The sequence below is a fragment of the Corapipo altera genome, unplaced genomic scaffold (assembly GCF_003945725.1).
Source record: "Corapipo altera isolate COAL_440 unplaced genomic scaffold, ASM394572v1 77b, whole genome shotgun sequence".
Lineage (NCBI taxonomy): Eukaryota > Metazoa > Chordata > Aves > Passeriformes > Pipridae > Corapipo > Corapipo altera.
The window spans coordinates 2,779,147-2,803,884 of record NW_020884933.1 but is presented as its reverse complement, the minus strand read 5'-3'; the positions used below and the strand labels follow the sequence as shown (position 1 = coordinate 2,803,884).

Below are 24,738 nucleotides of genomic sequence, written 5' to 3'. Positions count from 1 at the left end.
GCAGCAGCCCGAGGACGATCCCGCGGCGGAGCCGCCGCCCGGGCACGGCGGCATGGAGGGCAAGGCCGGGGAGGCGGCGGCGGCCAGCCCCGAGGCGGGCGCTGTCCCGCCGCAGCGCTCCAAGCCCCCCGACCTGAAGGTGAGCGGCGGGGACGTCCCGCTGGGACACGGGCTGGGCGGGAGGATCCCGCTGGAGCATCCTATGGAGCATCCTATGGGATGCGGAGCGCCCCGCGGGGTCACCCGTGCGGTGGAGCTCGGGGGGGGCCGCCGTCCCCACCCCACGGTGCCGACCCTGCCACAGGTGTGACCTTGGAGGGTACGGGGTGGCTCCGGGACGGGGGCGATCCCGGGAGGAGGGTGCTTCGGGGATGGGGACGGTGCTGGGGTAGGGAGGATCCTGGGAATAGGGTGCTCCGGGGATGGGGAGGGTCCTGGATGAGGATGATTCTGGGATGGGGATGCTCCTGTTATGGGGATGCTTCTGGATGGGGGATGCTCCAGGGATGGGGACGGTCCTGGAATGGGGAGGCTCCTGGGATGGGGATGGTCCAGGATGAGGATGCCCCTGGGATGGAGATGGTCGCAGGATTGGGATGGTCCTGGGATGAGGATACTCCTGGGATGAGGATGCTCCTAAATGAGGATGCTCCTAAATGAGGATGCTCCAGGGATGGAGATGGACCCAGGATGGGGATGGTCCTGCGATGAGGATGCTCCTGGGATGAGGAGCTGGCGGGATGAGGGTGGTCCCGGGCAGGGGTGACAGGGCTGTCCCCCCGCAGAGAGCCCGGTACATCCCTGCCCGGTGCGGGGGGGACGCTCCGGGAGGATCCGGGGCTGCGGCACCGGGAAGTGACGGTGTAGAAATGGCCCCGAGGCTGCTCCTCCCGGGCCTTCGGGCTGGGTCCGGTCAGGGAGGAAAACAAGTTCCGCGGCACCGCAGCGCTTGCGGGAGGGAAGGAGGCGATCCCGAGGGAGGAAAGGAGGAGGATGGGGCGGTCCCGTGGGAAATCGGGCGGAAAATTCCCGCGGGTTTGGAAGCAGGAGGAGCTCCAACCCCCCCGGCTGTTCAACAGGGTCCCGCCGGCGAGGGCACGGTGGGGTTTCATCCTGCAGGGATGAATTCCCTGCAAGAAAACCCCTGGAACTTGGGGGTTTCCAGGCGCTGCAGCGGCCGCGGGTTCGCTGTGGTGACACCGTGGTGGTCACACAGTGGTGGTCCAGAGGTGCTGCTTCCATTCCCTGGTTTGAAAAAGGCCTGGAAAAAGTGGGAGATGTCCCTTGGCACCCATGGGCAGCCTGGGATGCAGGGTGGAGTCCCCTGCTGTGGACACCCCACCTGGCTGCTCAGCCTAGAAGGTCTCCCCAACATGGTCAAGGTCATGTGGAAGCCAAAAAGCAGGTCCAGGGCTGCCAGTGGCTACAGGCATCCCTTCCAGACAGGCACCAGGGATTAAAACCCCCGTTCCTACAGGAGAAAACTTGGCTGCTTTAAGCACAAGAAGCCCTCTGGCTGCAGGATGTGACACACGAGGCCTTTCCCTCCATGTCCGAGCAGCAGCTCCTGCTCCCGAGGCTGTTTGGGCTCTGCTGTTGTGGGGTACAAAAAACAGCTGGAAGGGAGAGCCCCGAGCCAGGGCAGGGCACATCCATGGGCTGTGAGGGTGGGGAGGCCCTGGCACAGGTTGCCCAGAGAAGCTGTGGCTGCCCCTGGATCCCTGGAAGTGTCCAAGGCCGGGTTGGATGAGAACCTGCTCTAGTAGAAGGTGCCCCTGCCTGTGGAACTGGATGAGCTTTAAGGCCCCTTCCAACCCAAAGCATTCTGTGACTCCATGATTCTGTGCTCCATGGGGATGTGGAGCTCAGGGCCATGCAAAGCTGGGACATCCTCACCCTGAGGAGGCTCAGCTTGGCTTAGCCAGGGCAGTGTTTCCCATGCACATCATCCCTCAGCATCACCCCCTGTCCTTTCTCCATCCCACCCGGGGCCCTTCTCACCTGCACAGGGGGGTCAGGAAGGGGTGGGAGCGTGGGGCAGATGGCTCTGAGCAGCACCCCAAGCATTCCTGGGTCAGCACATCCAGCCTGGAGCTGGAGCTGGAGCTCAGGCAGCTCCGCAGCCTCACCCCGCCGGCAGCCCCGGCCGTGGCCAAATGCCCATTGATTTTATCGACCTGAGCGTGGTACCCTGCTGCAGGTTTGCTTCCAGTGCTCACCTCTAACGCGCCTGTAGCTCAGCAATTAATTACCTGCATGGAATAAATTCTCAGACTCGCTTCACTGGGCAGAGCAGATGGGAAGCTGTGCCCGGGAGCTGCCCGCAGCTTCCGTGGGGCTCTGCCACAGCCACCACGAGCAGCCACTTCACCTCCTGCTGCTACAATTAGGGGCATCTTTAGTATAATCTGAGAGTTTTCCAGCCCCAAACCCCCTCTGGAGCTGCACAGTGGGGTGGGTCCAAGCTGGTCCCTCTGCTGTGCCCAGGCTGGCGTGGTGCCACCCACCAAACCGACGGCCTCAGCTCCCCGTGGAGCAGAGGAAACTTTCCTTTGCTGCCCAGCTGAAGATGGATTTGAGCTGGCAAGCTGGAAACAAGAGGCTGCCTTGTGTCATCTCCATCCCTGAACCCCGGCAGATGCGTGGCAGCTCTCCCTTCCCCAGCCCTGCTCCCGCTCCTCTGCCGCCAGCGAGGGCTCCATTAGGGGAAAAGAGGGAAAAAATAAGTTCTGGCAAGGAGCAGGGCTGATGTGTGACACAGAGTTCTGCTCAACAATACAGCAGGTGGCAGGGATTGCTGTGCTCTGCAGCAGAGTGACTGGATCCATGCAGAGCACTGCAGAAGGAGACATCCAGCCTCTCGTGGCTGCCAGGGTGTCCCAGCACCACTTGGTCCCACGCCCACTGTCCCCAAGCACCTCTGAGTATTTCCCCTGGGTCTCTCTCTTGTTCTCCCCAGTGGTCTGATCTGGCCAAGGGCTGAAAGTTGAAGCCTGACATCATTCCCATCTCCAGTTTCATGATCCTGGTCTTCGTGGCTCCTGCCTTTGAACCTGAAAGCCAAGATCAGCAGGAATCCAGAGACATTGGCCTAAGCTCTTCCCGCTCCTCAGGGCCTGATCCAAACCCCACATCCATGGACAAAATGCTTCCCCTGGGCTTTGTGGAGCTGGGGAGCCCCTCCTGAGGAGGAGGGAGATGAGGGACAAGGGGAGGCCCCACCACAGGACTTCACTTCCCAGAACTGGGAGCAATGGGGTTGGGACAGGGGTGGCTGAAGGGGATGGAGTGAAGCATGAACCTCCCATTTCCTCCCACTCAGCTGGTTTATTTTTTTTGGAGATCCCAGGGGGATGGATGTGGGGGTGGAGACCCCTCGATGGGATTCATGGCAGTGCAGGGAGGATGAGGAGGATTCCTCCTCTCCATAAAGGTCACCAGCCCCTATTCTAAACCCTGAGGTGCATTTATATTTAATCCTGGGCACGAACAATTTTCCAGGCATATTTTGGTGCTGAAAGGACACGGCCAAGGTGAGCTGGCTCCCCTGTGGCTCTGGCATGGATGGAGCTGTTGTCAGGCAGCGGAGCAGCGCAGTCCCTGGAGCAGCCACATCCATCACCTCCCTGAGGGCATCACCCACCCAAAGCTCTGGGGCTGCTGGCAGGGACCCCTGGGGTCTCTGCTGCACCCCAGGACCCCCTGGTCCCTCAGGGAGGGCAGAGCCTCCCCCCAGGCAGGGTGTTGGTGTTCCCTGGAGTTTGTGCCGGGCACAGCGGAGGGGAGGGAGCGCGGGGCCCTGTTGGAAGCTGCACTGGCATCCCAGCAGGAACAGGCTGGTGGTGGTGTGGGCTGCTCCATGCCCAGCTGCCTCTGATCCCACATCTGGTCCCCCCAGGATCCCCATCCTTGCCTCCCACTGGATTTCAGCCCTCAGCATCCCCCCAGTCCTTTGGGAGGTGAGAGCCGTGGCAGAGGCGGCCGTGAGCTGCCCCGGTCCCCCAGGAGCACATCTGGCACATCTGGCTCCTCTCAGCACCAGCAGCACAGATCTCACCCTGGAAATGTCACCTGGGGTGGGGAGCTCGGAAGGGGTCTGGAGCCCCCCCACACCTGGGCAGTGAATTCCCTGTTTTTTGGGAGAGGCTCCGGGAGCTGCCTGTCACTCCAGCGTGTCGGTAGTGCCTGAACCAACATGACTAACGGCTGTCACATGCTTGTTCCCTCCTGCTGGCCCCGGGAGGAGCAGTGTGCCTGTGGGGGAGTGCCTGATTTGCAGTTTTAGAACAGCTCCACGTTTGCCTTGGCATTTTTTTGGCAGCGGGAGGAGCGGCAGAACGGGAGCTTGGGGTGCTCTGTGAGGTGGGGCTGAGAGGGGCAGCGGGGCTGTCACCCCCTGGGGACAACTCTGAGCCTGTCCCCCAGCCTGGCTGGAGGGTGCTGGGGGGTTTTAGGACCCCCTTGGTGGGGATCCAGAGGAGGATCAGCTGGAGGAAGCAGCAGGAGGACTGGAAACCCCATGCAGGGAAGAGCAGGACCTGTTGGCTCCTGCTGCTGTTTGGGGGCTGTGAGCTGTGGCCTCCCCTGTCCGGGGTGGAAATGAACCCCCTGTGCCTTAAAATAAGGAGTGCTGAGGGATGGGATGGGATGGGGTGGGAAGGGATGGGACTTCCCCTGTGTCTGTGCAGTGCTTCAAAGAGCCCCAGAGTCTCGGCTGGAGCCTCTGGGCGGGCCAGAGATGTAAATAATTAATAGTAATAATAACAATTGAGCAGGATTTCGCAGCATGTGGCCGTGCTAGAAGGTCATGGCAACAAGATCCCCTCCTTGTGTGTCTGTCTGAAAGCCGAGTAAGAGGTTTGGATGTCGGGCTGGAAAGAGCTGGAAAACCATTTAGTGGGAAACTGGGAGGTTTCAGTGGCAGGAGAGCCACAGTGGGCAAGGGCAGCACCTGGCTCTCCCATGGGATGTTGCCAAAGGGCAGAGGCCAAGACAAAACAGCCATCCAAGTCACAGTTTTCCTGCAAGATACGTTGCTTTGGGTTAAAATGGTGTTTTTTCCCAGCTCTTCTCAGTGCAGATGGAGCAGGGGCTGCTCCTTTGAACTCCACAGAAACAAGTCCCCACCACCAAGCAGGAGACCCTGGCTGCATTAATGAAAAAGTCCAAAGAAACACAGATATTTTGGCATTAAAATCAGTGTTTTACAGCTGTCCACACTGAGAAATTGATCTCTGTATCCACTGCCTCAGTTATTATTTTGCTGTTCCAAAAGCAGCCCGTGCAGACACTCCATCCCAAGCCACGAGTGGTCTGGTGCCAGAAAAATGCCTCTGCTTTGGAAGTGCAGGAATTTCCCAGAGTAACACGAGAAAACAGAGTTTTTACATCAGCAGATTCTCTGCAGAATCACCTGTTTGTGGCCACCACTCCCAACAACTCCATGCAGACAAACCTTGAGCTCTGCGAGCCGTTGGTCCCGTGGGTTCCAGCCTGGAGTAGCAGGGCTGGGATTCCTCTCTTTGCTTCCCTCCCCCTTTTTTTTTTTTCCATGCCTGCAGAGCCCCTGAAAGGTCCTTTCAGGAAAAACTTGGAAAGGGCCTGAGGAGAGTTTGTTTTAAAAGGCTCATTTCAGTCAGGTGGAGCTGTTGGACCAAAAACACCTGAGGGCTTCTGGCTCCCACCTCTGCGTTTGCTGCTGGGAAAACCTCTTCTCCTTCAGTGCCAGCTCCACTTTTATGTTGTTTTCATCACCCTCGAGGAAGGGAGTTGGTTGTTTCTTTTCACTTGGACCTTCTAAAGAGCTGAGTGTGCCCCTGAGGCTCTGCCATGCCCTCGAGGGGAGAAATCTGAGGGTTTAGTGTTATTACCTACCTAATGCAGCCTCTGTTTCCATAGAGACTCTATAAATAGAATAAAAATTTAAATCACTATTTCCCGAAGTAGCATTTCAGCTACCGTAGATTTATTATATATTTCCCAGGAAAACCCAAAAGGATGGATATTCTCACTGTGAATGGCTGAGGGGAGGATTAAAGGCTTTGCCTGCAGAGTTTAGTGACACGGGAATCTCGTTGCTGGTTCCTTGTCAGCGTTGCAGGTGGGATGAGAATTAGGCCCTGCTGGGTTTGGACCTTGTGGCTTTAACATCTGGGATTTTTTAGGAGAAGGAGTCCTTTCTGTATGGCCATGAAATCCTCCTCAGCCTGCAGCTCCTGGAGGTCGTGTCTGGAACATCAGAGCTTTTCCAAAATTCCCGGAGCCTTTGCCAAGTGCCCGCTGGGGCTGCAGAGAGCTCCCAGCTCCCGCTGGGTTCCGAGCAGGAGCTGCTGTCACGGGAACCAGCATCCCTGGGGACAGTCCTGGCACAGTAAATCGGAGGTGAAGTGGCCCAGGACGTCAGCAGGGTCAGGATTGGCGTCCTCAGAACGGGGAATGCTCGGCCTGGCTCCAAAGTCGAGGCAGGGAACAGCAGGGCAGCCCCGTGCCCTGTGATCCACCGGGTTCCTGGGGCTGCTCGGGGAGGGGAGAGGAGCTTTGGGTGTCCCAAGAGCCTTTACTTGCTGCCTGGCAGCCGTGATGGAGCAGGGATCGGGGGATCTGGGATCTGCTGAGCCCTTTGGAGATGCTGGAAGTTGCTGCCCACGCTGCTGCCCCTCTGACTGGGCACACGGTGCAGAGGGCACCCGGCCAAAACCTGCCAGGGATGCAAATCTGGGCGATCCAGTGGCTGCAGGGAAACCTGTGCGGGCTGTAATCGGGAGCAGGATCTGTTCCACCATCCATATTGCATGACTGCAGTGTGGCCCTGGCCACCCCCATTCCTGGGAGCCCTCCTGGGAACAGCCCCGTGCTCCGTGGGAACAGCATTCCCACCCCTGGGAGAGGGACACCTCAGGGGCTGCATTTGGTGGCACAGGGCCATGAGCTGTGGTTTTACCCCCATAGGCGAGGCAAGGCCAGCCTGGACCATGGAAAATCCCACAGGGAAAAGCTCCCCACCCCTCCAATCCTTCCTGGAGCAGGTGGCTCCTGTGAGGCTCCAAAGCTGGGAGTAACCTTGGCATTCCTAGTGAAGGAAAAGGCTACTCCGTGTCCTCTGCCTGTGGGGTTGGGGTCTCTGTGCAGCTTGTTGGCTCCAAACTCTGAGGGTCTTTCTGCTCTTCTTGCTAATTTAGGGACAACCAGGGCCCATTGGAGACCCCCTGTCACGTGGAATGCTGGTGGAGCCACCGTGCTCAGCCCTGTGCACCAGCAAACTGCCACTGATATTTAGGATTTTCCACGGGTATAAGTGCAGCACTGGCAGCAGGGCTTGGGGACGGATCCCTTGCGGACGGCCTGGGGGGTCCCCAGAACCCTCCAGGAGCCCTTTTTACCCCCTCAAAATCGGGAGCCGATTTCGGTCCCGGCGCAAGGCTCCGTCCCTCGGAGCCGCGGGCGCCGTTAGCGGGGCGATGCCACGGCAGCCGCGGGAGCTGTTCTCCTCTGTCCCACAGAAAATCCAGCAGCTGTCCGAGGGCTCCATGTTCGGCCACGGCCTGAAGCACCTGTTCCACAGCCGCCGGCGCTCGCGGGAGCGGGAGCAGCAGCAGAACCCGCAGGACTCGCTGCCGCCGCCGCCGCCGCCGCCCGGCGCGTCCGACCACGAGTCCCCCGACGAGAAGGAGCGTTCCCCGGAGATGCACCGCGTGTCCTACGCCGTGTCCCTGCACGACCTGCCCGCCCGGCCCACCGCCTTCAACCGCGTGCTGCAGCAGATCCGCTCCCGGCCCTCCATCAAGCGCGGCACGAGCCTGCACAGCGGCGGCCGCCGCGCCAAGAGCGGCTCCCTGGAGCCCCAGAAGGGCAGCCCCCACCTCGGGCGCAAGGCCCCCCAGGACAGCGGCCTCACGGCCATCCTGCATCAGCACCAGGGCAGGCCCAGGTCCTCCTCCACCACGGACACTGCCATCCTCCTGGCCGAGAGCGGGGCCGTCTACCTGCTCACCGAGGACACCGAGGGCCTGGCTGATAAGGTAGGGATGCAGGGAGGGAGCTGGGGGGGCTCAGCCTGGGCAAAAGGAGGCTTAGGAGGGACCTTCCCACTCTGACAGGAGTGGGGAGCCAGAAGGGAGTCAGGCTCTCCTCTCAGCGACAGGACGAGAGGACACAGTCTTAAGCTGCTCCAGGGGATGTTTAGGTTGGACATTGGGAAGAATTTCTTTGCAGAAGGGGTGATGAGACGTTGGAATGGGCTGCCCAGGGAGGTGGTGGAGTCACCATCTCTGGAGGTGTCCAAGGACAGGCTGGGTGTGGCACTCACTGTGTCTGGGTGATGAGGTGGGGAGGGGTCACAAGTTGGGCTTGGATGATCTTGGAGGGCTTTTCCAACCTCAGTGGTTCTGTGATTCTGTGGCTTCCCCCAGGCTGGGGTGAGAACACACTGAGGAGCCGGGGCAGGGCTGGGTGCAGAGCACCCCAAAGTGCTGCTGGGATGAGATTGTCCCCCAGGGCAGTGCTGGTGGCACCAGACAGCAGATGGGAACCAGTCGGGTCTGGAGCTGCTGGGGTTGATGCTTCTCTTGTGGGGAAGTGAAGGCAGGGACATGCACTGGTCTGATTCCCAGAGAGGGATTTGAAGGAAAGAAGAAAGGACCTGGCAAGAGCTCTGTGCCAGTGGGATGGGACCCCTGGCACGGGGTCTGAAGGGATCCTGGCAGCCCAGTGCTGGGCACCTGTAAGGGTTGAGCTGTGAATTGTCCCATCCAAAGTGATTTTTGAAGCAGTCCATGCCCAGCTGGTGGACAGGATGGTGTTTCCATCTAGTGTTTAGTGCCATTAATTATGAACCAGCTGAGATTAGCCCAGCAGGCACATTGAGTTCACGGGGCAGGCAGGGAGAGGTGCTCCAGGAGCCAGTGGGATTCTCCATGTCAGCTTCTCTCCTTGCCCTTTGGAGCTCAGGGGGTGTCCCACTCTAAAACTGCTCTCTGCAGCCCTGAGGGCCAGAAATATCCTTCTTTTTTTTTTTTTTTATAATTTACCTGGATATACCAGCCGTGAGTTGGCAAAGCTTGGCATGGGGAGACGGGCAGGCAGGCTCTGGCATCCCACGGGGGCTCCTGCTGGGTGGCTTTGTCAGGAATAGCTGTGCCATGGGGTGGCAGGGGCTGGGCAGAGCTGCCAGGGTGGGACAGCAGTGGGGTGTCAGATCCATGTGCTCCCCCAGGCAGTGGCACCCAGCGGGTGCAGGGGACGGGAGCGATGCTTCCCACGTGCCCCCCACCCAAACACTCCTCTCTGCTTGCTCTCCTGGAGGGAAATCTGACCTGGACACTCCTTTTGCCCTCTGAGCTAATGGAAAAAGGCTCAACCAGATAGTTTTTCTTTCTGTTTCCCCGGGCAGTGGCAGTGCCAAGCTGCAGCTGACGCTCGTGGTGTGCGGCGGGTGCCAGCCCTGTTCCCCTGCCACCACTGGGACGTGGGAATCTGGGCCCAGAGGATGAACAACGTCATTGTATCAGCAGCCTTGCAAGAAATGACTGCCCAGGTCCTCCTCTGCCCCCTCCAGGTCCTCCTCTCCCCCCTTTACTGTGTGCAGATCAGGGCACTCTGACCCTCCCCTGCTCCTCCCTGCTGGAATGTGGCACACAGGCCGAGTGCCCACACAGGGGCAGGAGCAGCAGGTTGTTAACTGGAGCCAAAATTTCTTCCCTGTGGCATTGCCTTGCAAGGAGCCCAGTCCCACTGAGCCCTCTGGGGTTATGGCCAAAACTTTGATCCTGCTGGGACAGAAGCCCCCAGAGGGAGGCAAGAGCAGAGCAGGTCCATGTCCACTCCCAGGGCAGCACAGAAAGGGGATGAATAATTAACTGCATATGACACAAAGAGTAATAAGAAGAGAGGAGATACTGGGGCCTTTGTGAGGCAGTGGAAAAATAACCTATTTAGAGAAACAAGAGCTACGTGATATTCTCGTGCCGGATTATTTTTCCATAGCCCTCAGGAGCCTCCTGCCCGCAGCAAACCAGCTCCTTTTCCTCAGGGATGGCTGGTGTGGCCGTGCCCTGGGCTCCAGCACCCCCAGGAGGGGGGGGACATTGGGCCAGGATTGCTTGGCATCGCTCCTGCCTTGTCCTCAGGGATCTGACACCTCCTCCCTGTCTCACCCTCAGGGGCTCCTGGGAAAGGGCCATTTTCCCCCCAAAAGATGTCATGCTGGATTTTCCCCCCCATTGCATAAGGAGCCCGCACTGGATGAATCCTTCATGGGATCCCTCAGCAAGTGCCTAGTGATTTTTTTTTCCCTTTTCTTTTTTTTTCTTGATAAAGTTCCTGCAGTTCTCCCTTTTACCTGCCGTGGCTCCTCACCCCCTGGTCCCTGATGGCACCAGGCCACCTTCCACCCATATAGGTCCTGGCACACACAGTTCCTCCCCCCTGAACCCCTTAATTCTCTCCAGGTGGCAGGGAGCAGCTGGGGTGGCTGGAGGGGGACCATGGAACAGTCTGGGAATTCGGTGCTGGGTGCCAGTTCCGACCAGGGCTCGTGGTGTACCCCGAGAGGTGCCTCGTGTGCCCCCCTGTGCTGCCCTGGGGAGCCAAGGGCTCACCCCCACCCGGGGCCAGCAGAGGACTGTCACCTGTGCCACAAGGCTTTGCTTTGCTTTGTGATGTCCACCTGGAGTGTGTATTCCGTGGTTTCCTCCACCCCCCTCCCCAGCCTTCCACCCCCTGTGCCCACCTCGTGTGCGTGGGTGTGTTGGGGATGACTCGGGTGAGTTTGGGATCACTCGGATGAGTTTGGGATCACTCGGATGAGTCTGAGATCCCTCGAGTGAGTTTGGGATCCCTCGAGTGAGTTTGGGATCCCTCGGGTGAGTTTGGGATCACTCGGATGAGTTTGGGATCACTCGGATGAGTCTGAGATCCCTCGAGTGAGTTTGGGATCACTCAGATGAGTTTGGGATCCCTCGGGTGAGTTTGGGATGACTTGGATGAGTTTGGGATGACTCAGATGAGTTTGGGATCACTCGGATGAGTTTGGGATGACTTGGATGAGTTTGGGATCCCTCGGGTGAGTTTGGGATGACTTGGATGAGTTTGGGATCACTCGGATGAGTTTGGGATGACTCGGACATCCTCTGCCTCCTGCTGGCAGCTCGGCACTGAGGGTTTGGCTGCCGGCGCTGCTCCGGGAGCCCGTGTGTGTCTCTGGTTTGCGCTTCAGAGGTCGCCGCTCACCCACGAGCTGCGGGAGCATCCCTGGATCCCAAACCCCCCTCCCCTCCCGCGGCTCTCCTGTTGGGCCGAGGTGGCACGTTCGGGGCGCACATCGCTGTCCATGTGCCCGACACACCGGGACGCGCCGGTGGCACGTGTGACAGCGGCGGTGACAGCGGCGGGGCCGGGGGGAGGCTGCGGGAGCGGGAGCTTTCTCCTGATCTCCCTAATCCCGGCGCTGGTGACCCGCCAGGCCGCCGGCAGGGGCGGGCACACGGGAATTACCGCCTGCCACGGACGACGAGGCCCCGGCGCCGGGGGTTGTGGGGGGACGGGGGGGTCTCCCCGCAGCCCCCCATCCCCGCGGCCGGCGGGGTCTCCCCGCAGGCTCCCAGCGGGTCTCGCAGCCGAGCGCCGGTGCTGGCGGGGCAGAGCATCCCGGGGGGAGCCTCGCCCCCCGCGGGGCCGCCGGAGCTGGAGCGGGGCGGCCGCGGGGTTCTGTGCCTGGTGCTGCCGGGGAGCTGCGCGGACGCCTGCGGGGACTGCGGGATGGTCCATGTGCAGGTGAGCCCCCCCATGTGCAGGGCACGGGGGGTCCCCCCGGGGAGGGGGGGGAGCGGCGCGGGGGCAGCGGCGGGGCCGGTGGCCGTTAGAGGGCGGCGTTACCGCAGCGCTGCGTCCGTCCGTCCGTCCGTCCGTCCGTCCGTCTGTCCGTCTGTCCGTCCGTCTGTCCGCCTTCTCCCCGCGTCCCACGAGGAGAAGGGTCCATCACAAGTGTCACGAGTGCCGGTGCTCAGCGCGGCTCGGACCCGCCGAGCGTCCCCCGGGGGGTGCGAGGGGCCGGACCCCGGTCGGGCTCGCTGCCCTCGGTGTCCCTCGGCAAGTGACAGCGCCAGCTGCCACCGCTGCCCGCGTGGCCCCCCCCGGGCCCCTCCCGCGGCCGCCTTGGCCTCCCGGAGCAGATGCTTCTCCTGTGAGACGCTGGAGGAACGGGGGGAGCAGGGGGGCTTTGTGCCGTGTCTCAGCTTCGGGCTCCCACCGGCCGTGAGCCACACTTATTTATGGGATCACAACCCAAACGGGCTGTTTCCCTGCTCCAATCTCCTCTCCCCACGGCCCTCTCCCTGCCCCAGCCCTGCAGGAGAGGGTCTGCAGTGTCCTGGGGCTCTGCCTTGCAGGGGGGACCTGTCCTTACACCCCCAACCCTGCTGTCCTGCTGCCTCAAGGGCACCAACCCTCTGGACACAGGGCGGGATTCATCCCTCTAAATTTAGATTCCCCCCGGGTCAGTGGCTATATCAGGGCCAGACGGATTACAGGCAGCAGGGAGAAACCTGGAATTCCTGGGCACCCCCCTGGGATGGCTGTGGCCTGTGGGGGCAGAGGGGTTTGGGGTGGCTGAGGGGCTGTGGGACAGCTCAGCCTTCACCGGGGCAGCTTGGGGATGGCAGGCAAAGTTCACTGTCCCTGCCCTGGCATCTGCTCTCTGGCACGTCCAGCTCAGCCCTGGGCTCCCTCCAGCCCTCCTGGCATCCAGCTGCCTTCAGTTCCAGGGGGAGGATGGGGTTTCTCCCTCCTACAGCTCCGGTTTCCCAGGACTGGTCTCAGTCCACAACTGGGACAGGGACGGGGACTCTGCACAACCCACCTGTGGTTGTCCCCACATCCACCCCAGGCAGAAGTTTCCCAGGCAGGGGGTTTCCCTTGTTCCCTGCCTCAGTTTCCCCAGCTGGGAACCGGAGCCAGCACATCCATGCGTCGGTGAAGTCTCGTGCATCTCTTCGGGAGGATTTGCTGGCAGAGGCAAAGCACGTCCTCCCCTCCCACCCAAACTCCCAGCGAGTTCTGGTGTTGAAATCCCAGGGAAGGAGGTAGAACAGGCCAGTGGTGGCTGCAAAAGGGAAAAAGAGGCAATGGTGGTGTAAAGCTGCCCTCCCTGCAGCCCTCAGCCCCGTGGCTGGGCATCCCTTGGGCACCTGGATCCCAGGGGGGTGAGCTGGGAAGCACCGGGGTGCAGAGACCCTACAAGTGCCCAGGGTTTTGAGGGGGAATTACTGACCTTGGCTGCAAACTGAGCTCCCACCAGGCCATCCCAAAGCTGGAGTTGTGAGAGCCTTTGTGCCCAGGGGAGCTCCCACCTCCCCACCTCCACCTCCCCACATGTGGCAGGGGAATGAGTCTGCGAGCCAAGGGGGGGGCGGTGGGAACTCGTTCCCACACTCCCATCGGGATGGTGCTTCCAGGAGCACTTTGCAACAAGCAGATAATAGCTGTGAAGACAAAGGCAGGCGAGATTGCTGCTTAATTAATTCAGGAGAAGAATATCAGACTGTGGTACTGATTCACCCCGTGCTGAAGACACCGTGTTCCCCAGCCTGGCTGACATATGGCTGCTGATTCCAGCCCACCAGCAGCTCCTGCTCCCGTCAGGCAGCGCTACCAGCGCCACGATCCCGTGGGATTTGGGGTCTGTTGGTGTGTGGGATGGATGCCCAGGGTGCAGGGTTTGGGGAGCAGGGTTCATGTCCATGTGCTGGGATGTCTCCCAGCCATCCCTGCCGCTGGGCTGGGGTGTGATGTGTCATCCTGACCCTCCTGAGTCGGGATGAGCAAAGCAGGGTCCTGCCTTGGGACTCCTCACCTCTCCCTGCTTCCCCCTCAAATCCTCCGTGCAAAAGCTCCCAAAAATCCCTCCTGGCTGCACAAACACCCTGTTGGAGGTGTGGAACCCAGCTGCTGGTGGGTTTAGGGCTGGGTCACAACTGCTGGAGCCCCCAGGGTTATTCCCTCCAGCAAAAACAACAGCGGGAATTTTTTTCTAAATATTCTCCAGGGCCCTGAATAGCTTCACCCAGGAGGGCTGGTCACTGAATCATCCCTGCAGAGGTGTGACCTGCAAGCCCAGGCCGCAGGGGACAGTCCCCAGCCTGGAGGATGTGGTGTGGAATTAGGGAACACTAATTCCTGCACAGTCTCATCCTGAACATCCCAGCCTTTATCAAGTCCTCGTTCCATCAGCATCCTCTGGGGAAATCCATGTTCCTCTGTCCTTCCCCAGGCCAGGGACAGCCCAGCAGGTCAGGCAGGGTTTGTGGGGGGCACTGCTGGGTGGGCTGTGTCACAGCACCAGGGCAGGGCAGTGCCTGGCAGCCCCAAAAACCGCTGAGGGATGCAGATGGGTTTCGGGGCCAGCCTTAAAGGAGGGAAGTGGAAAGCAGATTTTGGAGCAGGAAGAGTGCTTTGCACAGTGTCCTGTGCAGCTGGGTAATGTTCCTGCCCTGCTGAGACGGCAGAAGAGTGATGGGAAGTGACCTCTGACTCCTGTGCTAAAAGGAGAAGTGATGCTATGAGAGATACCAACCCCGAGCTGACCGTTCCTCCTCATCTGCCCCGTGTCATGCCCGAGGCATCCACGGCCCGAGGCTTGGCCAGGCTGCTGAATCCACCCTCTGGGCTCAGGGGGACGGCTGAGCAGCAGTACCAGCCCACGGGAGACACACTGCTCCTACCCAGGCTGGCGAGGAGCCCCGTGTGCTGCCAGCGCCGTCCCCGTGGGCAGCGCCGCGGCGTCACCGCGGGCTCCGGCCCTTCCCTGCGGCCCCACAGCGTCCGTGCAGCACCAGGAGGAAGCTCTGCCCTGTCCTCACCCTTCCCCGGCCTGGCTGAGCACCACATGGTAGGCACAGCTGGTTTCTGCTCCTGCTGGGTTTAATTTTCCAGGGAATCTGCTCTTCTCTCTGTGCCTTTCGGGATGGTCGGTGCCGGTGCCGCCGCGGTGGGAGCCCGGGCTGGAAGTGGGCAAGGATTTTAGTTGTTGGTGTTGAGCTGTGTGTTGGCAGCTTCACATCACGGATTGGGCCGTGCCAGGCTGCTCCAGCTCTGCCTTCTCCCCGCTCCTGGCACCCAGTGGTGCCCGGAGAGCTGGAGCACAGGCACCAGTGCTGGTCCAGGAGGGCCTGGCATTGCCCAGGTCTCAAGCAGCACAGCTCGGGGTGCAGCATTGCTCTCCAGCGTGGCAGGCTGCACTTGCAGGGCACAGATGGCTGTGGGACAGCCTGGGAGGCCATGCAGGGCACAAGGCTGAGCAGTGCTGGGCCGGCTCAGCTGTGGGAGCAGCACAGGCTTCCCCATTACACATGGATCTAGGTCACGGTCAGCTCATCGCTCCGGCCTGCTCCGCTCCACGGCCGGCTGCAAATACTCCCTAAGCTCTTGTTGCCTCGTTGCTTTTTTTTTTTTTTTGAGGAATAACTAAAGCAGAGAGCTGCAAAGGAACTTGTCCCAGTTAGCCCCGTGTCTGTGGCCACTGTGGGTTTGAGGTTTCAGCATCAGCAAGGCTTTGGTCTGGCACAGCTCTGGGCTTCAGCTCTGCTTCCTTCAATCACTCTTATCCAGGCCTGATCCCTCAACCCTGTTCCGTGCAGCCCCACGGGTCTGGGGTGAGTCAAACACTCAAGCTCCAGGTCTGCTTCTCGCCCTTTGGCTCCTCAGCAGCTCTGCTGGCCCAGGAATAAATGCAGTGCCCAGGGGGTGACTCCAGACTGCCACTGGCTTCTGCTGTACCCGAGCCTGTGCTCGTCCCCGCTTGCTTTTCAGACATCCCATTTAATATCTTTTTGAATTGCACGTGAATCTCCAACACCTATATCTGGTCAGCCAGCTGGGTGTGTTTTCTGTGCCTTGCACCTTCTCCCGTGGCAGAATCGGGTCAGTGCCTTTCCCTCCACGGGAGAGGACAGATCCAGGTCCATCCAGTGCCCACCGAGGGCAAAGAAACCTCCTGGTCCTGGCAGGAGTGGCTGGTTTCCATTTAGCTGCCTCAGGCTGCCCAGCTCCGTGCAGAATGACTGTGTTTTCCCCGTGTGTCTATTCCACCGGGGTTTTTCCCTGATGGATGCCCTCCCCCTGCCTCTGCCAGGCTGTACGTGCTGCTCTGTGACACAGCAGATGCCAGGAGCCCGTCCCGACCCCCTGCGTCAGGGCCCAGGCAGCGTATGGGGCTGGAGGCGTGTGAATATCCCGGCACGGGGACGAGAGGGGGGTTTTGCGTTACAGCCCTGAAAGCTCCAGTCGCTGGGAGCTGTAAACAGCTCCGGCAGATTTCCTGAGTCGGCAATCCCGGCGGAGCCATCGCCTCCGTCCCCGCGCTCCCCCAGCGCCCGGGGCCAGCCCTGCCGGGGCTGCAGGGGGGGGTCATCCTCATCCTTCTCCTCCTCCCTCCCTGCTGCTCCCCCAAAACTTCGCTGCCATCAGCTGCTGCTTTCTCCCCGGCCGGGCAGCGAGCCATGGCAGCCGGCACTGCCCGGGCATCGCTGCGGGGACACGGCCGAGCCACCCACGCCAACTAGCCCCGGGGCACCCCAGCGCTGCCCGCCATGGAGGTAGGTCCTGGCAGCTGTCTGGGGTCCGAGTGAGGCGATGGGGAGGATGGTGAGGGGCAGAGAGACCCGCGGGGGGGGTTCGGTACCTCCGCTCCTGGCGCGCGGCGAACGGAACCCACCAGGGCCGTGCCGGGTGGGAAACTCCTCTGGGAGCTGGATCCCCGAACGTGCCTCCCTGCATTATGTAAGGAAAATGGTTCTCAGGCTGGTAAATCAGCGGAGGCAGCTGCTGCCAGCCCGCTGTGCCCATCCAGGGATGGCATGGGAGCAGGGAGCGGGCAGGGCACGGAGGGGGACACGGGCTGCCCGCCTCGGGCACTGCTGCAGGCTCCGAAGCAGGGTGGGAAGTGTGAGTCAGGGCTCCTGCTTCTATTTTCAACAGCTGGGGTGGGTCTGGTGGGAATAACAGCTCTGCTCCGGGAGGCTCAGGGCTGGGAAGGCACGTGGGGATGGGGACAGGGACACTCTGGGTGTCCCTGGTGATGCTGGGCAGTCACCGGCTCACAGGATGCCGTGCTGAGTTACACTGATAAAGTGCTCTGGGGAAGAGGGGCCACATTTAATAACTGCCCCAAAATCACCCTCCCCACATGCACTACCCACCTGCATTTCCCTGCTGGCCGTGGCCTCTCCCCCGTGGCTTTCCACAGCCACAAAGGGACCCAGCCACGGTGACACCTTTGCTGTGGAGCCGCCGGATCAGCGCAGCAGCTCCCTGTGTGTGCCCTGCATCCAACATCCCTCAGCAGCCCAGTGGCCCTTGTTTTTCCCATGCCTGAAGGTGCACGTGGTCCTTCCCACAGCCTTTGTATCCCAGCCAGGAATCACAGCCACACTTTGCAGGGAGAGTCCTCGCTCCAGGGGGGGATGCAGCACGAGCCGCAGCATTAACTCATCCAACCTTAACTCATCCAACCGTGCTTCCCAGTGGGCTGGAGGGCTTGGAAAACAGAATAGTTCAGGGTATGAGTAAGTGCCTCGAGAGTTTCGCTCTGAACTTTGCAATAATTGTGCAATTTCTTAAGGAGGGGCTTAAATCCAGCCAGGGGTGTGTGGGGAGACCCAGGGCTGCACTGCAGGGCCCCGGCCCCGAGCTCCTCACCTGCCTGCTGGGCTTCCCTCCACCAAACCTGCAGCACCAAAGAACCCAGCATTGCATAATTGTGCCAGGCCATGGCCCTCTAAGCACTGTTTGCTCAGCTTATTAGCTCGAGCCTTTTGCATATCTCAGCTCTCCTGGGCCGAGTTCTGTTGATAAGAATAATTTCCCTCCCTGCGTCCTGCATTCCTCCCGCATCCCACATCACCCCCGGCTCTCCCCTCTGAGCCTGCCTGGAAAACAAGTGCTGGAAAACAGCACTTTCATTTTGATGTGCCTACCAGAGGGCTTTCTGCATGTAGGGAAAGTGTGGCTTTTAATAATCCCTCTGTTAAATCCACTGCACAGTCATTTAGGCTTGCTGGGATTTAGCAGGCAGTGTCTGTTAATGCTGCAGGGATCTGTATTGTGGGGTTTTTTTGGTTGTTGTTTTTAAAGCAATAACCTGATGTGCCTTTCCTGTGATCTGTCCCGTGTCTGAGAGAGAGCATGGCACAGGATTTCATCCCAGCCCTGTCAGCATGGATGGGCAGCACTGGATCTGTGCAGTTCACCACCCATCCTGCCCCTCCCTTCCCCCTGTGCTCCCAAATATAATCCCTTGAATAAATGCCAGAATCCCAGAATGGTTTGGGTTGGAAGAGACCTTAAAGATCATCTTATTCCAACCCCCTGCCATGGACAGGGACACCTTCCACTAGCCCAGGCTGCTCCAACCTGACCTTGGACACTTCCAGGGATGGAGCATCCACAGCTTCCCTGGGCACCCTGTGCCAGGGCCTCCCCACCCTCAGAGGGAAGAGTTTCTTCCCACTATCCTCTCTAAACCTACTCTCTTTCCAATCCAAAAGATTGGCTTTGCAGGGGTGATTCCCAAACCTTTCCCTCTTTGGAAACTTCCCCCCTTTGGCTGGCCCAGCCGGGGTTTCCCGTTTCGGTATCTCTGGACCTGCCTTTTCCTCTGCCAGGGGCAGTTTTTCCCTCTCTCTCTGCACAGAATTGCACATCTGGGCAAAAAGTCTGTTTCCTGCTGTTTCTAATTTTTGCCTCTCGATAAGAAACCAAAGCAAAACCCTTCGTGGAGGGCCCAGCCTGGCTGAGTGGCTAAGAATAGCCTGGCAGCAGGGGCTGAAAACTCGGCAGTTAATTTGTTGGGAATTAATGTTTATTTAAAAATCACCACTCCAGACAGTGAGTCCAGCTGGGTTCTGCCTTTTGCTCTCATCTTCCAGCCCATGCCCCAAATTACAGAGTGGAGAGAGACCAAAAGCCCTTGGGGAGGGGGCTGGGACTGCTCCTGAGGAAGCTGAGAACTCCAGACGAAGTTCCAACACCCCCAGACTCCCAGCAGGACAACAGGGAAGGAGGAGATGCAAGTGAATAACAGGAGGGCAGTGTTGGCTCTGGCTTTTCCAAGCCCCCTGGGGACCTGCTGCAGATGGGAATGTTCACAAGCAGCATCTTGAGAACATTCCTCCCTCCTGCACCCGGCATTTCCTGGAGATAACACACTCCTAAGCAATGATCTCGCAGCATTATCCCTATTAAGGGGTCATTCGGGGAAAGTGTGATGGAAATTAGAAATTATTCAGGTCTGCCAACAGTATTTAACTTTCAAGCAGCTCTTAATTAGAAGCCAGGAGCCATTTATACAACCAGGGAGGTTTTGCATAAGAATCTGCATATAAAACCCAAGCAACTGGAAAAATTTAAGGATTTTTGGGGGTTTTTTTTCCCCCAAGTGGCCAAGCAGCAATTCCAGGTTGGAGAGCACGAGGCAGGACCTGGGTTGCAGTCCAAGCCCTGCCAGTGATTTTAAATGTGGCCTCGGGCAAGTGATTTCCTCTCCCAAAGCTCCAGTTTTTTCTGTCTGTAAAAAGGAATTCGGCATTTGTCCGAATTTCCCGGGTGGCAGCTCGTGTTTCCGAGAGGAGTTTGCCATTGCTAGGTGAGGAGGATTGGAAAAGCAAGCCAAGGAATCCCTGCACTTGCAGCTCTGGGATCAGGAGCTGATCCCAAGTCACCCATAGCTCAGGGTTAGGGCAGAGTTTCTCTTGGGCTGAACTCCCGGGTGCATCCAGGCTAAAAGCCAGGCTGAAAGCAAGACTAAAATACCTCTGGGTTGCTCAATCCCTGTGCTCTCCGCTGCTTGGGTGGGAGATCTCATGATGGATTCCAGTTGTCCTCTCTCCTTTCCCTGGCTGGCAAGTCCAGCAACCCAGAAAGGCAGGTCCCTGTCCCTGCACAGGACAAGGGCAGAAAGTCAAGGCGAGCTCCCGGTGGCAGCAGATGCTCCTTGGTGGAAACCACTGGGAAAACCCAGCCCCAAAGCCCTGATTGTTTGGCTGCTGTGCTCCCTCACTGGTGTATTCCCGGGATGCCAGCAGGGGTGGTGTGGCCTGGAAATGTTCAACCAGCTGGAAAACAACCCAACACCTTGGAAAACAACCCCACACCTCGCCGTCGCTCTGGTTAACTATTCTCCTGCCCAGCTTGTCCTCTGTTCTGTGTCCCCTGTCCCCTCCCCTCCCCGGGGTGTCTTCTCCCTCCCCTGAGCATGACCCCGCTCTCTCTTCTCTGGCAGCTGGACAAGGGGGACGTGACCACTCTGAACCTGCCCCCGGGCGCCGGGCACGGCGACGCCGACGGCACCGTGTGCCTGGACGTGCCCGATGGCACCCCCGACCCGCACCGGACCAAAGCCGCCATCGAGCACCTGCACCAGAAGATCCTCAAGATCACGGAGCAGATCAAGATCGAGCAGGAGGCGCGGGATGACAACGTGGCCGAGTACCTGAAGCTGGCCAACAACGCGGACAAGCAGCAGGCGTCGCGCATCAAGCAGGTGTTCGAGAAGAAGAACCAGAAGTCGGCGCAGACCATCGCGCAGCTGCACAAGAAGCTGGAGCACTACCACAAGAAGCTGAAGGAGATCGAGCAGAACGGCCCCTCCCGCCAGCCCAAGGATGTGTTCCGGGACATGCACCAGGGCCTCAAGGACGTGGGGGCCAACGTGCGCTCCAGCATCAGCGGCTTCAGCGGCGGCGTGGTGGAGGGCGTCAAGGGCGGCCTCTCGGGGCTCTCCCAGGCCACCCACACGGCCGTGGTGTCCAAGCCGCGCGAGTTCGCCAGCCTCATCCGCAACAAGTTCGGCAGCGCCGACAACATCGCCCACCTGAAGGACACGCTGGACGACGGGCACCCCGAGGAGGCCTCGCGGGCGCTCAGCGGCAGCGCCACGCTGGTGTCCAGCCCCAAGTACGGCAGCGACGACGAGTGTTCCAGCGCCACGTCGGGCTCCGCCGGCGGCAGCAACTCCGGCGCGGGGCCCGGCGGGCTGGGGAGCCCCAAGTCCAACACGCTGGACAGCCACCACAACAACTTCGACACCATCCTGGAGGAGCTGCGGGAGATCAAGGACAGCCAGTCCCACCTGGAGGACTCCATGGAGGACCTCAAGGCGCAGCTGCAGCGCGATTACACCTACATGACGCAGTGCCTGCAGGAGGAGCGGTACAGGTAGGGGTGGAGGGGGGGCCTGTGTCACCCAGGGGGGCTCTTTGGGGACCGTAAGCCACCGTCCTGGGCTTGCCCAGCTGAGCGCTGCATTCCAGGGACATGGAATGTCCCCACTGCCCTCCTCGCTGCTGGACTCTCGTGGAGGATCTTGTGGTGTTTTCCCTCAGCAGCCACAACCAGGGGAGGGTTGGAGGGGCCGGGTGGAGTCCCCAGTGACGGGGGAAGGAGCGCAGGGGGGTCTCAGGGAGATCTGCCCAGCTCAGTGCCCCTCCTGCACAGGTACGAGCGCCTGGAGGAGCAGCTGAACGACCTCACGGAGCTGCACCAGAATGAAATGACCAACCTGAAGCAGGAGCTGGCCAGCATGGAGGAGAAGGTGGCCTACCAGTCCTACGAGAGGGCACGGGACATCCAGGTAGGGCAGGGTGAAGGCTCAGCCCCCTCACTGCACCCTCCATCCACGGGGAGAGGGAGAGACCCCGGGCTGGGATAGAGGGTAGGGAAGGGGGATCCCTTTTCCTGGCACCCTCCAGGTCACAGCAAGAAGCAGGTAACTAAACCAGGTCCCCAAAACCATAGAATGGGTTGGATTGGAAGAGACAGTAAAGCTCATCTGCTTCCAGCCCCTGCCATGGGCAGGGACACCTTCCACCAGCCCAGGTTGCTCCAAGCCCCGTCCAACCTGGCCTTGGACACTTCCAGGGATCCAGGGGCAGCCACAGCTTCTCTGGGCAACCTGTGCCAGGGCCTCCCCACCCTCCCAGGGAAGAATTCCTTCCCAGTATCCCATCTAACCCTGCCCTCTGGCAGTGGGAAGCCATTCCCCCTTGTCCTGTCTCTCCCATGCCCCTGCAAAGAGGAATCCCAGCGAGTCCCTGCTGTGCTGGTGTCCCTGGGTGCTCCACACCAACACAGTCCCCCTGTCCCAGTTTGGCTCATTTTCCCTGCTGGGGTGGGTCCTCCCAACACCCTCCAGCCCAGCCAGAGCAAAACCTCCCCGCAGCAAAGTCCGGGAGGGTGGGGCAGGCACCGAAATCCCTGGGGGAGGAATCCCTGGAGCCGCTGACCCGCCGCCCCTCGCAGGAGGCCGTGGAGTCCTGCCTGACACGGGTGACCAAGCTGGAGCTGCAGCAGCAGCAGCAGCAGGTGGTGCAGCTGGAAGGGGTGGAAAACGCCAACGCCCGGGCCCTGCTGGGCAAGTTCATCAACGTCATCCTGGCCCTCATGGCCGTGCTGCTCGTCTTCGTCTCCACCATCGCCAACTTCATCACGCCGCTCATGAAGACCCGCATGCGCATCCTCAGCACCGCCCTGCTCGTCCTCCTCCTCTTCTTCCTCTGGAAGCACTGGGACTCCATCAGTTACTTCCTGGAGCACGTCCTGCTCCCCAGCTGATCCCACAGCTCAAGGGGGGGGCTTTCCATTTCCCGCTGAGGAGAGGGAGGAGGGCACGGGGGTCCAAAAGCCTTCGGGGTTGTTTCTTCACGCGCTCGGTCCGGCTGCTTTCCCAGCCCTCGGTGGTCGCCTGGAGTTGGAGTTGGGATCCCTCAGTCAGTCCTCTGGGGTGTTTGGGGAGGGTGGGATGGGGAACGAGGAGGAGTTGTGGGAGACATTTTTGGTTTATGGGGCACTGGGTTTTTCTAGGGGGGTTTTGGAGGGTTTTTTACCCCGAAGTCCGTGGGAAGGAGATCTTCTGCAGGGCTCTTCAGGTGGTGGGAAGGATTGAGCTGGACCAAGCCTGGCTCCAGGAGAGCTTCCTGCAGAGAGAGGAGAGGGGTTAATTGGGGCTGGGTTTTCCCTTTTCGTCCTTGACGACCAAGGTGGCGAAAAGCTCAGTTCTGGGATGGAGCGAAAGCAAAGCACGTGGTGATGGAGAAAGCGGGTCCAAGGCAAACACAGCAGGACACACACGTCCCACCAGCCTCTCCCGAGCCCAGCCCAGCCCAGCCAGGACAGAGCAGGGCTGTGACAGTGTCCTGGTGTCCCCACAGGGGCTGGGCAGACACGGGGGACCCGGTGCTGCCGACGGCACCGGCACGAGCGAGATCCCCTCCGCTGGTTTCATTTATTTATTTCCCACTTCTTTGGCTTTAGTTGATCCAATCTCTTCAGGGACACCTGGACTTTCTGGCATCACGCCTCTGAGTTCTGCAGCCTCTGCCCCGTGTCGTGTGTGTGTGCGTGTGTGCGGTTTTTAATTTAATTCCAGACTCTGTTTCCATTTGTGAATCAAAGCTGGTGGGGCACAGGGGTGGGGGAGCAGCTGCCTCCCAGCCCCACCCCAGAGCACAGCATGCTGTCTCGGATGTTTCTTAAATTATTTCATACATATATATTTATGTAATATATCTATACACACACATATATATATAAATATATATATAAAAGTACGTGCACAGCCAGGTCCTCCTCTGGTGCAAAACCACTGGCTTTGAGGCCCTGAACCACTTTGCCTCAGCTGAGAATTTGGCCCTTAACATTTTTCCATGGCACTTCCCAGGGCTGGCACAGAGCACAGGGAGCTGGGGAGGGTTGTTGGGGGTCTCACAGGTGCACATGGAGGAGAAGCTGCATGTCCTCTCCCACCTCCTCTGTGCTCCCAGGGTCGAGCCAGCCCACCCTGCACCCCCTCAGCACTTGAGCATCACCTCTCACACCGGCACAGCTTGAGCATCACAACTCCTCTGGCATCTGGGAGGTGACACGGGTTTGGGATCAGAGAGGACCTTCAGCCAGGCCCCTGTGCAGGAGCAGGGCTGTGCCCAGGGGGGACACACAGGTATGGACAGGCCACACCTTTGTGGAGGCTCCCTGGGGCCCCTTGGTGCAGGTGACACCCAGGGCACCCCCTCTCTGGGGAAAACAGTCACATTTTTCCCTGTGAACTTCATCTGAGCAAGGTGGGCCTGCCCAGAGCTGGGGGACCTGCCCCATCCTGGGGTCCAGCAGAGCTCCCTGCCCTGCCACATCCCAACCAGGAGCACCTTGCACCAGGTCAGCCCTTATTCCATGAGACACCTGTAAGAACAAAGCAGAGAGTAATTAAATTCCAAAGCCAGAGCTCCCTAAACTCAGCTCCATCCGCTAAGCCCAGACCCTGAGAGCCTTTGGGGGGACCCCAGGGGTGCAGCTGCCCCCACCCTGCCAGCCCCACGCCCGGAGGGAGGGAAGTGGATGGGGAAAAACCCTCTTTGCTGGTGGTTCTCAGCATCGCAGGCAGAGGGGGCTGCGGGCAGGGGGACGCGGCACCGCGGACCCGCAGCCACAGGAGGGCCCCCGGTCCCCACCGCAGATCCAGGAGCATCTTCCCTTCCCTCCGGGCTGGGGCAGGGGCAGGGTGGGGGCCCAGGGTGGAGTCCCCAACCCCAATTAGCGCCTTAACCCCTTCCTGCCCGCAGCGCAGCGCTGCCCCAGCGCCACAGCTCAGCACCAGCAACCAGAGAATCCAGAATGTTTTGGGTTGAAAGGGACCTTAAAGCTCATCCAGTTCCACCCCCTGCCATGGGCAGGGACACCTTCCACCAGCCCAGGCTG

The 24,738-nt window shown here is 60.1% G+C and overlaps 1 protein-coding gene across 1 annotated transcript; it reads left to right on the top strand.

The window, feature by feature from the left end:
- The first annotated feature begins 32 nt into the window (after positions 1-32).
- TMCC2 (transmembrane and coiled-coil domain family 2) lies at positions 33-23,498 on the top strand. Its single transcript, XM_027659820.1, has 5 exons — positions 33-139; positions 7,500-8,018; positions 20,270-21,204; positions 21,484-21,619; positions 22,288-23,498. Exons 1-5 carry the CDS (start codon positions 53-55, stop codon positions 22,597-22,599), a joined length of 1,989 nt encoding a protein of 662 aa, XP_027515621.1. The 5' UTR covers positions 33-52; the 3' UTR covers positions 22,600-23,498.
- Positions 23,499-24,738: the final 1,240 nt, after the last annotated feature.